The 14,116-nt window shown below is 32.1% G+C and overlaps 1 protein-coding gene across 1 annotated transcript in view; it reads right to left on the bottom strand.

The window, feature by feature from the left end:
- The window catches only part of wb (wing blister), a 139,239-nt gene that overhangs the window by 87,878 nt on the left and 37,245 nt on the right, over positions 1 to 14,116 (bottom strand). The window contains exon 3 of the mRNA XM_066724823.1: positions 524 to 766. Within this exon, the coding sequence (XP_066580920.1) occupies positions 524 to 766 (243 nt within the window). The remainder of the gene's footprint in view (positions 1 to 523; positions 767 to 14,116) is intronic.

The following is a 14,116-nucleotide window of genomic DNA, read 5'->3' as shown; positions in this document are numbered from 1 at the left end:
TATCAAGGACTTGTAGTTGCTGAAACCAGTCTGAGAAAATGGTTTGTTCAGAAAATCTGTAATTCATGCCTAATCTGTAAATTAAAAAATAAGATTAGATAATTATGAGAATTTTTTCTTGGTTTTTATCCCTTTCATGTTCCAACTTTCTAATATAATATTTAGCAGACATTTTCTTATATTAGCATGAAAAATTATGAATCAACAAACAAAAATTTACGTACATAGTTAAGTAAATGTAATGTAACCAAATTTTTGACTCTTAATCGAATTATTGTCTATAAATTTCATCTTGGAAGAATAACAAAATCAGTTAATCTGTTCAGTTTATCATTTATAAAATATTCTGTACGTATATTGTGAAAATTGTGAAAACTCAGCGCAATGTTTGTCGACAATTTTCAACAGCTAATGACATTTTTTAAACGAATGTTATGAAATTAATTAATTTAAAAAATTGTTAATCACTTATTCAATTGTTAGGGTAAAAAGTAGTATAATGTAAATAATCAAAATATCTCACCTCCCCATTTTCCATAGGGATAGGTTTGGAATAAATGCTAGTGCAAATAGGTTCATCATCGTCAATATAAGTCGGTTTTCCAACCAACGGTGGCATGGAATATCGCGTCCAGCATTCCTCATCACTTGGTGCATAGTATTGCCAAGGTTGAAAATTGATTCCATCGATGGATCTTTCGAGGATCCAAGCAGCTGGCCGCGGTGAATTTGCAGCTTTCACTATTACATATTCTATCTGATAGACCTGAAATAACAAAACTCGTTAAATCGTCTACATCTAGTAGCTTTATTGTCTAGATCAAAATTTATTAATATTCCATATGACTTTGAGAGTATTCAATATAATAAAAATATTGAGTCGATATGAGCAAATTTTTATGAATCAACAATATATCGGGTGGTCGATGAATCATAGAAAAATGTATATAGATTGTGGTATACATATAGCGTGAATAAGCGAAAGCTCTGAAAATTCCTGTACTATTCCTAAGTTAAACCCTTGCTGCAGAAGATTCTAAGGATTAACATTGTTCAAGGCTTCATTATGTGCTGAAAGCAATTATGGTGAAATCTTACCAATATAAGATTGAGGAATTGCTCTATCAGTAAAAAGTGTTAATTGAAGCCATTTTTAATAATCATTAACTTCTTTACTTCATTAAGGGTTGAATTTAAAAATGACAAAGTATTTCTTTCTTTTAATTATCCCACTATCTAAATCTACAGGAGGAACCATAGTTAACTACTATTATATTCGCTGGTATGCTATTGTAATAAAATTATCATAAAGTTATAACAACAGTAATAGGCCATTACGACTATCATTGTGATTTTATATATATATTCTACTACAAAGGACCAATTTAATAGTTATTTATCAAATTCCTGGTTTCAAATGACGAATGTAAATTTAAAAATTTTGTTTTCAGAATTTTTAAGGTAACAGATCAAGAAAATAAATCGAAGCGTCACAAATAATACAATCACTCTTGATTTCAGCGAAGGTTAATATTTTCCGGTTTATATCAGATGCAATACCCGCGGCGTGCCTCGAGTTAATTATTTTGTGAAAAGTTTCATTGCACCATATGGGGTATCTGCGGGAATCTTCATACGATACGACTGTTGACCGGTGGAAAACGAAACTTTGTCCGCGGGGCAAAACCTGAAAGGCAACGTGCTCAAGTCACTTGCATCACCTAGCCGTCACGTCAAAAGTGGGAATTCTCGTGTGGCTAAATGGATTCTGCAATTGCGAAACTCCTTGCGAGATCCCATGTGACGCCAAAAAAAAAGCAGAAGAGCTTTAATTATCGCAACGATGAAAGTTGGAACAATGTTGGTATATAAAAAGAAAAATCGTAATGGATAGAAGGCTTACTAGAAATTAAATGAATACCGTCAAATTACTATTTTCAATCGGAATGCGACAAAAATTTTTGATGTGTTAAAATATCTATTATTTCTATTTATTCGTGATATTAAATGAGGTACCCTCTGTGATGTTATAATACTGCTAATAAGGGAGTATTTAAAAGCACGTTTGAGTGGGACGTAATAAGTTGTTGAGAGAAGCGATAAATGAGTATGTTGAGAATTAAAAGAATTATAGATTTGACCAGAGCGCTATTGTTGGATGGCTGCGTGATATAAGTTTTGTGTTAAAAATCGATTTCAATAAACTGTTGGTGTTCTATATCATTTTGAATTAGGCATCAATGGTATTACTGTGTAGCATTTTAATTTCCTTCGATAATCTTCGACATTGGTGTATTATCAGATACCCCCTGCGATTAATTTTTGTATGAATATATACTTACTTATATACCTGAATTGTATAATTACTGTTATGCCTCTGCTAGCAAATAAATCGCTTTATTTGAAAGTAATCCTAATATTTTTGTTATTAATTTATCAGTTTGAAATTTAATAGATTACACTCTTTAATTATTGCAATTATTTCTGTGATACATCGAAATTTTCCTATAGTTTTCATTCCATGTCCTTTGGTAGCTTTTAGCATCATGAATTGAAATTATAAAAAGTACTTGACGATGCGTTTAAAGTATAGTATATTAGTCATTAATGATGAAAGATACTGAAATGATAGTAAATTGGAAAAGTTATATAGAAATATACATATTTAAATATAGGAGGATTGGCCTAAAAATAAGTTTCATTTCTTCAATAGATAATTAAAATTATATCTTTAAAAATATATCATATTTGAAGGAGCAAAAAATTTAATTGATGATATATAAAAATATGCTTAAATATAGCATTTCGGCCATTTCTTGTATACATGGATCAAACGTATTTTAATGAAGATTTTCATTATATTTTGAAACCAAATTTTCTCCACGGGATAGGATGAGTATCATGAAGGAGAGGAAAATGTGGAGTGCGTTTGAATGGGGCGTAAAGAATGTTTGAGAGATGCGATAAGTGGGAAGGTTTTGCGAATAAGGAGGAGTCCTTTCTGTCTTGGAATGGAAGAATTAGATTTGAGCGTAGCGCCAGCTGGGCGGGCGAGGTAAGGTTGGCACACGTGTGCTCACGCGCGTGGTCCAGCTTGGAGAGTAAAAGGGTCGGATAATTGAAGTCGGCTTCCTCGAGAGTGGAGAATCAGCCGTTCCGGCCAAGTCCTTACAAGGAAGCGGAGCCGGCGGTATCGCGGACACGCGATCTGTCTTTATGTTACACGAAAGTGGGCGTCGGCCGCCGCACCGTTTCACAATGCCGCCCCGTTAACATATATTCAGCGTACAACATACGGACACACGATCACTAGGACATGAACGAGACGCCACACAGGACCAAAACACCAATCCCATTCTCCTACGTCCTTTTCCGTCTCGTCTTGTTAAGACGCGGACAGCGCATGCTCATCTCCCTATATTACCCTCTTTCACTTCTTCCATTTTTTTATCATCTTCTTTGCACTCTCTTGTATTCTTCCTCCCCACTTAAACGTCGCAAAAACTCTTACCTATACTGATTTTCTTCTTCATAGCTTTGCTGCATTAGGATATATGACTGATAGGATACAGGCGAAGCGCTATAGAGAATCATTATAGATTATGGAAGAAATATTAAGTAATCAGAGGATTTTTACAAGACTTCGCATGGGAATATAGTGGAATATATGGACGAAATGATACAAAGGGTTAATAAGTAATTGAAAAAATGCTACACATGAGTAGTAAGCCAGTAAGACATGGACGAGACATTATGCAAGACCAATAGGACATGGATTAAATTAGATGCGAGATAACTGCAATACAACGTGGATGAGACACTACAAACCATTAAACGTGGACGAAACGCGCTATAAGGGGTTAATAGGACATAGCGGATGTAGGGTATGCTATGTACGAGATCACTGCATCATGATGCGTTTTGCTTAAAGGTAATGACATAATTAAATGAATAACTAAATAGTCTCAAGGAATGTATAGTCGAACTTCTTACTAAATTACAACAATATATATTGTATACAATAATGTTTAATACGCCTAAAACAATATAAAGAAAAATTATACGCGTTAATCAAATGGAAAAATGAAACTTTCGTTGCAAGACCTCTGAAAATAATTGTATATACAAAGTTATTACCTTTCCAGAGAATCATTTTTAGGACAAAAGTATGTGACTCATAATAAGATGGTCTAATAGATATATATACATATATATTACCCAGTTCTCCTTTTTCTTTTTCCTTCGCTTTTTTCATCTGTTTTTTTCTTGCGTGTTCTTCCGCTTTCCACATAAGTTTTAAAATACTTTTGATTATGTATCACATTTTCTTTAAAATTCAATTTATCATTTTTAATTTTGATATTGAAGAATTGAATCACGCTACTGAGATCAAATGGGTTTTCATTAAAATATTAGTACTAGATGGCTCACCATAGGGTAGGTCGCGAAAGCACTGATGGATCTCAAGGTTAAACACCCTTTTCAACTAAAATAGAATATCCAAACAGTGGCTGGGGAGTCGAGCGAGATTTATGCCATGTGGTGCCCTCTGTTTGCATACATCATTCTTTTACATCGATGTTTACTCCACCTCCACTCGTCAGTGTTAACACTGTGACTCGTTGAATTTCTCTCTCTCTCTCTCTTTCACACACACACACACACACACACACATGCGTGCTCAGCTGCAGCCAAGTCAAAGCACCTCTCAATTCCGACATACACAGTAAACATTATTTTTCATATTTTTCCTTGAAATTCCAAAATTTCAACTTTTAACCTTTGAAAAACATAAATCAATCATCGGTGTCTTCTAAACCGTTTAAACTATTTTTCTCTATTCTAAATAATTGTCATAAAATAATAAACTTTTTCACGCTTTTCTAAAAGTAAATCGAGCCTTGATCGATCGAAATTGTCATAGAGTAATAAAACTTTTCACGCTTTCTTCAAAGCAAATTAAGCCTTGATTGAGCGACCTTGTTCAAGTACAACCCTGAAAACGCTGCTTGACACGTACCTCGTCGTGTTTTCTGTAATTGCACAGCAGCGGGCGTGTTAAATTTCGTGCACGCACCTCTCTTTTAGAGAAACTGCAGCTGGCCCATGTTAGGAGTTCAAATCTTACCAGCGAGAAGCACTTAAAAAACTAAATATATATAATACTGTAACTTTAAACCCCCAGTCAAGCCTTAAAGGCGGAAGGAGAAAAGCAGGCTGAACACTTTTTTCTAAAGAAAAATCAAGCTTGAATGTGAAAGGAAAGGCAAGCTGTTGGTTGTAGAGAGTTTTGATAAAATTAGAATGATCAATTATTAAAAGGAAGACTTCTTTCGAAGGGAGGTTATCGATAAATTTCTTATTGTTGGGTGAAACAATGTCTATAAAAAAATGTTTTTGTTAGGTCTCAAAATTCTCCCTCGCAAACACTTAGATATTTAGAAAATGAAATACGTAACAATGTCACTGTCAAAAAATTGATTATAATATTTTTAAATAAATCCACGATTGAATATGGAACAAAGAGTAGGTTGTTGATTTTATGGAATTCTGAAAAAATTAGAATGATCACTTTTTCAATGAGCAGGAAGAGTTCGTCCAATGGAATTTTATCTAGAGTTATTTTTTGTTGTTAACCGAAACGAAGTGTGTGAAATATTTGCTGGAACGCGAGGAGAGTTTCAGCGAAGAGCCTCTGGGCATTTAAGGTTGATCTGAGAAATGTAATTTTTTGTTGTAGTTATCCGGAGGCAAGGGTTACAGCAGGGACTCGTTGGATGGTGGCTGGAAGTTCTTGAAGAAGCGACAGAGCGATCGTGCAGAAAGGCTCCCACGACCTGCTTCTTTCGAAGCTGAACGAGTCCAGGTCAGGTCCTTGTAAGGATGCGGCAGCTATTAGCATCAAATGACAGAAATGGCTTTATAGCCGAAGCTTCTTGATGAGGAAAGCCGATAACGATCCTCGATGCTCATCATCAACCGCCAATTTCCTACTTTTTCCTGAACAATCAACACTTTTGCCCGCAAACAACCTTCTTCTACCCCCATTCATAATTCTGATAGACCAGATAATTTCGCATTGGGGTTAAAAGCCATAAAAATTCATCCAATCAAATGATCTTGCAACTAGAAATAAATTCACAATAAAATACTAACAGGAGTTACTTTTATTGAAAATTGTTAAAGCTTAGTTATTTATAGAAAAATAAATTATTTTTAATGAAATTTGAATTTTGTTCGATTTTTTTAATTCGGATATTACGTTGCAAGAGATGAGTGCAGGGGTTTGAGCAACAACAGAGAAGAAAATTGGATTGTCTGTGGGATGACGCATATTCGGGAGAGCGGGAATACCGGGAATCCACTCATTTCCGTGCATGTCCCTGAGGAACGAGTCGGAGAGCTCCTTAACGGCGTTAGAAACCGGCTGTTCGGTAAATTTTCTTGCGCACGAGGGGTACACACCATTTACGGACCTGCCCAGATACTGCGCTACGCCAATTTATTAGTGCTGCTCCCTCGCCTTTTGTTAAGGGGATCTCTTGACCTCCATCGAACCCAGTAAAATAATCCCTGAGAAACTTAATGCATTTACCAGCTCACTAGACTTTAACAAACTCCTATTTAATCACATTCCTGCAATGATTACGATATAGCATTTTACAGAAAAAAAAAATTTCTATATATATGTAATATATAAATGTTATTGATACTGAGCAATACAATTTTTAATTAACCATAACTATTAGTTCATTATTGTTACAATTATTAGAAAAATGTTGTAATATAAATTTAAATTGCAATCACTGTCAGTCTATCAATTTTACAGAATTTTATTTTCAAAAAATTGAAATTAAAAAAAGAAAATATTGTTTATTACGGTAGAATTAACCGGATCCCTAACTCATTATTGACATTGACATAGTGAAATTTATACCACAAGGAAAAACAAGCAGGGAATCTACGAGTAATAAGCGATAGCATCGATAAGTAACTCCACGAGCGGCATCTCGGGTGTCATTAGTCATTAGCAAATAAAAGCGGTATAATAAATCGAAGAAGTTGATTTTTCATTAGTAAAACTATAAGAAAGGAGAATGGGAAGAATAGAAGGAACTGAAATTATATATCGTGTAGAAAAAGAATTTTCCGGTGAATATAAACTTTAGTATTTAATTGTTAAATATCTTTTCGTCGCTTTTGCTTGTCTAAAATTCCATTTTAAGTTATATTACATAATTAATAATATATGCTTATTTATTGTCTCTAAAGAATATATGATTATGCAATGTTTATATATTTATTTTACATTTAACTTCGAAATGTTACTTTTTTTATGGAATTGTTTTCACGATGACTTTCGTGCAAGGGAATATTGTAATGATAGAAATGTTTTGACTCGGTGCACACAGGACGTACTAGGACAGCACCAATAGAAATAGGAAACAAGAGTGATAGAAGTAAAAGAGAGGAAGAGGGGAGGGGGGAGGGGGTCTGGGAAGAAACAGAGGCCCGGGAGAGCCTGTTATATCGTAAACAGATCTCGCATGGTATTCTTATCCTTGACAGGATCTTCGAGGGTGGCTCGTAATGTTGTAACGCGCGACAGGATGCAGCACGCGTCCATTTCGTTTCACAATAACCCTTTTTCTTGCTTCTCTTCTGTTTTTCCCTTGGGCATCCATAAAAATTACCAGTACCAGCGCCAGGATTAGCGCTTGTAATTATACGACGACCGTAAAATCGTTACGGTAAGTACTGTGATTGCAGGTGTAGTCTTACACCTTGAGACAATGTAACTAGGTGCTTGTAACTTGCTGTAATTGCTCTTACGGGCTGGCATAATGATCGCGATTACTCATTTTTTATCTCGGATTGCCTGATAAACTCCACTTAATTGTATGCTTTCACTCATAAAATGCAATTTCCCTTCTATACTCGCACCTACACAACATATCAAATGTAAGCGAACCTCTGGAAATATAGTTTATTTTTTAACTTTATAATCCATCTATCAAAATATTCTTTGTAAGTAAAAATAAATAATGCATATTTATTTATTAGTTCGAATGTCATTTGAGGAGTCTATATACAGCGTAAATTTGTTGCATATTACTACTGTTAATTGTTTAAAATTAATATGTAAATTTTAGTATTAATTTTTCAAAGGATAACGTTATACGTACTCTGTATGATTAAAAGGGTTGAATTGTAACTGTTGAATATTGTTGAAATTTCGGTAATACTTTTAGTATGTTGGGATAATAAAGGATTCTGCAATTTTAAACCTGGCAGATGTTTGGTTAGTTTTTAATCTTTCTGTAGTATCTCACAATAAGCCGTTCATGCTTATTATTTTAAATACACTGCACTGAACGATATTCAAGGAACACCTTTAAATTCTATCTCTCTTTCACTCTCTCTTATTAAAACAGATTTCCTCATGTTTCATTACTTATTTCGTACTTATGCATTATATTACGCAGTACTAACAATTAAGGAACAGTAACAATAAGATGTATACTAATAATCGAAAGTGTTATGCATTTAGACTCAATGCAAAAACCAATTATTGTTTCCATAGAATCAATATCTATTGACAAAAATAGCACTTGAATTCATAATTTATACATATAGTTAATTTAATCCTGAGCGTCAGGATAAAAATTGTGTATTGGTGTCACATTCAACATATGAACAATACTGAGAACAACTATATAAAATGTAACACTAAAATGTCTGAAGTAAACGCTTAAAATCTGGGGTGAGTATTCTTTATCTTCTTTTTCTGATTTTTACAAACGTTCTCCACACAGTGCCTATGTACAATGCGCATACATTACGCGCATAACCAACTAACTATATGTATAGCTGAGCATTCAGTAGAAATTCTTTTTGCTGACTTTAATATTTAATTCGAAAGCTAGTAAGACATCTTACGGGTTTTACCATTTTCTTTGTTTAATAATTATCACTTTTAGAACCGTACCAAAAAATAATACGTTTCTGTGTGATCAAATATTCTTTTAGTAGTTACCGATGCACAATGAGAGAGATGAGATTTTTATAAAGATACTGGAAAGTAAAATACTTACTAATAATTAAAAAGGGACTGTATACTTTCAGGCAGCTGAACAGAATTGTTAATGAAGATCATTATCACTTTTCATCTACTACAACTACAGAGTAGTACGGAGTCGTCACAAGCATTTTTGCCGCCTGAACGTGACAATGGACTTCTTTGATAGTTCCTATTTTAAAGTACAAAAAACACTCCTCACTATCTGCGGCGTGTGGCCCTATCAAATCAATAATTGCAAGACCCTCATCCTAAGGGTGATCTTTTTTAATGGATTCTTCTTTTTCTATTTACTACCTCAGGTGTACATTGCAAATCCAAAAGTTTTATTTTAACACAAAAGCTTGTAGTCACTTTTTATATCTATCATAAGACATGTGGCTTTATTTATAAATTTTTGTAATTATAAAACTATTGTTTAAGAGATTTATTTTATTAAATGGACGGATTTTACAGAAAAATATGTTTTCGAATTATGCAAATTGTGTGGAAAATAGCCCATCTTAATACGAAACATACGTATAATTTTTTTATAAACTCCTATATTAATTATACATTTAAAAAGGTTAATTTGAGGCCATACATTCAATGGTAGGTTTAGTGTTAAAATTTATAGAATATAGCTAAAAGTTTACACGCATTATTTGTGTTAAATTAAAGCTGTAGAATTTGCAGTAGACTATTTTACAACAATCTATGAATTAATATTGGCATCAGTGATTTTATGTTTTTCTCATTAATGAAAATGTGGTTTATCAACAGTGGATAAATATTCAAAAAGGTTCGAAATCATATGATGCTATTATGGAATGTTTACCATTATTTATTGGAGCAGTAAATGGTTTTAACAAAACGATTTTTCTGCATTTCAATAATGTAAGAATTCATATATGAGAAAATTAGTAAAGATCATTCATTTTAATGTTTTAATTATTAATCGTTCGGAAAACGGTTGGGATAGGTGTCCAAATACTCTTCGAACAGATAAAACGGGATTAGGAATTTTGTGACTATGGAAAAGTTGAATCGACAATTATCAAAGAATATAGAAATACAGGCAAACTAATAACGATTATAAGTTGTAGTGAGTTAATTTTTTCCACAGTTAAAATTCAAGAAAATCGACATTTCATCAAAATAATTATTTTCAGGTTTTTTGCAATTACTGGTGATAGGTTATTATCTCTCTTCATGCATACCATCGATTTTGGATTTGATTTTACCTCTGAATGAATCCAGGTCACGTAACTTAATATTCCCAGGTGAATTCTATATTCATACAGAGGGTCATTATTTCCTTATTCTTAATATGGAATTATACGGAATGTGTGCTGCTGCTTATTACGTATACGCATTTGATTGTTTATTCATAACACTTATGTTTCATATTTGTGGAATGTTTGCCGTCTTAAGGTAAGAATACCAAATTACATATCCGCCATTATTTCATTACAAATTTATAGTAAGATGAAACTCAGGATAGAAAATTACTTTTAGTCAAAAACTAAAGACTTTAGAAATGAATAATTTTGAAAGTAAAAAATATAAGCCTTTACAAAGAAATACACTTGTAATCACAAATGACATGGATTACCTGCGTTTGACCGAATGTGTTAAATTACATTTAAGATGCATCAGGTAAGTTTGATTTTTATCAGTACTTTTTTTTGTTTCTCAATCTCATATATTGTTTTAAAAGATTTGCAGAACGCTTGAACTCTGAATTTACCATGCCGCTTATGTCTGATCTATTTTTTGGAATCTTACTCACAAGTACAGCAGCTTTTAAGGTCTGCTATCAGTGTAATCTACACATGGTACAGATTTGACACATTTAGTAATGATTGTTTCACGTATAATGTAGTTCATCAAAAGCATTAACGATTATGACCAGCTTTTGCAATATGGTCTGATATATTTAAGTCAAACTTCGAGAATTTTTGCAGTTTCTTGTTTAGGCCAATTATTAAATGACCATAGCAATTACGTTAATCTTGCCGCGTAAGTTCTATTTTTAAGGAACATCAGCAACGATTTAATATGAAAGGTTCGTCGTAAGATAATGCTGGTAAAACTTTTGAGTTCTTACAAGTTTTAACAATGAGGAATTTATTTATTAATAGTATTTCAAGGAGTAAGAGTAATTGGTAAAGTAAAGATTTGAAAGATTTATACTCTATAGCGATATATATTGTACTGTGCTAACTTAATGCTAAAATTTTAAGTCATATACAAATGAAAACCAAAAAACTTAATGTAAAACATCAATATTTCAATACCTAAACATTATTTGTGAAATGATGTCCACGATCAAGCAACAATCACATTATTACAGCCTTTTTTTATTCAAAATCGTTACTCATGTTTCTTGAAAGTTTCCTATTATCATTTCTATTTTCAAGTCAGTTAACACAATGCTATTTTAGCTATAATAATCAATGGTATGACTTGCCAGAAAAATCTAAAAAAGTAATCTTAATACTCATGATGAGGAGTGTCAAACCTACGGAACTTTTTTTGCAAAATTGTTTAGTGTAAATATGGAGCACTACAAAAAGGCAATATATAAAAATTCCTTTTAAATGTATATGTTTTATAGTGTAGATATTTTACAATTAACATCTTGCCTCTCCTTCTTTTAAGATATCTCGTACTGTTCTGTCATATTGCACTGTATTGTTATCTATTCAAGACAGTTAAAATAACAAGTACAATGAAAAATAGCAGCTCTTTAGCAGTTCTAATTTTTCATTAAGGAAGACACTAAGTGTGTAAACAATATTGCTTTAGAATAAAGTTAGGTAAAAATAGGTGGGTATTTTACGTTTAATTATAAAAAGAAATACAAAAAAAACATGACAAATGGCATGGCCTTTAATTTTTAGATTTATCAGATATTCTCAAAAATAATAATATACTTCAGCCATTTTCAAATTTCGTTTCCCGGAAGATAAATGAGAGAGAAAGAGGTAGATTTTTTTGAACGATCTTAATTTTGCCAGCAAGTTGACTCTGTCACATAACTTTATAGACAGATGCTAAATGCACCACATAGTCCTACATCTATTGAAGAATTTTGCGATTTAACATGTAATTCATTTTCCAGGAAAATTATAGCTGTTCAAGCCTATCCCTTTCTTTCTTTATGCTGAAAAAATTATGATTCACTTACATTCCCTTATCCGCAATCAATCATATTTAAGTTTGACATCCGGTCGTCTTTAAAGTGAATTTTAAATAAACTTCATTTGTATATTTTCATAACATTATTAAATGTTTAGCAAGTAACATTTTTTTTTATTAAACGATTATTAAAAATATTCTCCATTACTTTAATTTATTTAATGCGCCCTGGGTTAAAAATGGCAATCCTATAATTCTACAGCCATATCAAATCCTTCGTACAAGAGAAAATAAATAAGCCTCAATAATTATATGACTTATAATGATCTTAAGTACTAGGACAAAAATTTACATATCGATGTGTCCAACCGCCAACAAATTATATGACAAATCGAACTGCAACAGTACATTTACAGTCTTTCAATGCAGAAGAATCATGTAAACATTGTAAATCAAGCTGACTAAACTATCTGATTAAAGCTACCGATGTTGGAAAACTCAGAATTATAGAATGAGTCTTTTTATAATTTTTTTTCCTATTTTGTAACGCACCACTTTACAATTAGCATATTCAGGGTTAAACGTTATACATACTATTGCTTAGAAGTTAGAGTTACTTTAAAACTGAGCACACCTCCTACGGTAATGTGGTATCCTACAAAAAAGATGCTTTGTATGTAAAAAAAGGCGGCAAATACATAAATCGTCTATAATGTAAATAATATAATAAAATAAAATATTTCAAATAAAAAAATGAGTGAAGTACGAATGATATAGGTAAGTATATATTTTTACCGTGGAAAAAGTGAAAATTTTAACAAATAAAAAAATAGTAACAGAAAAAATTTGCATGCAGGGCTCGTAATTTCAAAATGTAGTTATTTAATGCCACTGTATACTGCGGGTTCGGCAAGTAACTTTTGTGTTACTATTTTTTGTTCCGAATTTTTAACTTTTGCCACGGTAAAAATATATACTTTCCTATATTATTCGTACTTGACTCATTTTTTTAATTGAAATATTTTATTTATTATATTATTATTTCTGGATGATTTATGTGCTAGCTGCCTTTTTTTACAGGAGAAGCTTGTGCTAAGTGCGATACATAATTCTAGCTCATATTAAATTAGTTTGTTTTTGATCGCTGTACCAATAAGGCATTCAATTCTGAATATCGGCATAAACATTTTTAGATACGTATATTTTCACACTTTGCCTTCCACGTCACTATTGAAATTTTGTAGGAAATGTGTTTGCTTTGATGATAACTTTTAAATTTAATTAATCCATTTAAAAATAATATTCAAGGAAACTTTATCACAGAGTTAAAATTTTCCATTGATTGTTCGGTTCCCGCAAAAATAATAAGACGTTAAAATGATAATTTAGTAGATAAAGCAAGCAGAAAACACAATGAACCGCAAGACACTAAAATCTAAAATACTCATTGCTAGTACCAGCAATTGCTTTTCTGCTAATCTTGAGGTTTGAATGTGAAGTCCAAGATAGATACCTGTTTTCCCGTTTCTATCTTCGTCCCAGGCACATATACTAAAGTCAATAATTAAAAAGTTTATTTTCAAATAATTAATTAAATTCTAGGAAAATCGACGAAATATTAGGAATAGCATTTGAATACTATTAAACAATTTTCTTAATATACCCTATAATTTTACTTTTATGCTATATTAAACAATCAAAATGAAATTAAAGCTGCTATTCCAAAAATTAACCCAATCCATGAAAATGAAAGGATAACACCGGAAAATCCCAATTAAATGCACACTTAAATAATTTTCTCAAAACCCTAATTTAATGTTCATCTGAAAACATAATATAATTAAATTTCTATTTCCACAAATTAACTCTAAACCATGAAAATTGAAAAAAAAACGCAAAATTGTTTGAATGCAT

This window comes from Prorops nasuta, unplaced genomic scaffold (assembly GCF_024137725.1).
Source record: "Prorops nasuta isolate Cenicafe-Biocafe unplaced genomic scaffold, Cenicafe_Pnas_1.2 PNAS00003, whole genome shotgun sequence".
In the NCBI taxonomy this organism is placed as follows: Eukaryota; Metazoa; Arthropoda; class Insecta; order Hymenoptera; family Bethylidae; genus Prorops; species Prorops nasuta.
The sequence above is the reverse complement of the archived record's forward strand: the minus strand, read 5'-3'. Positions and strand labels throughout refer to the sequence as shown.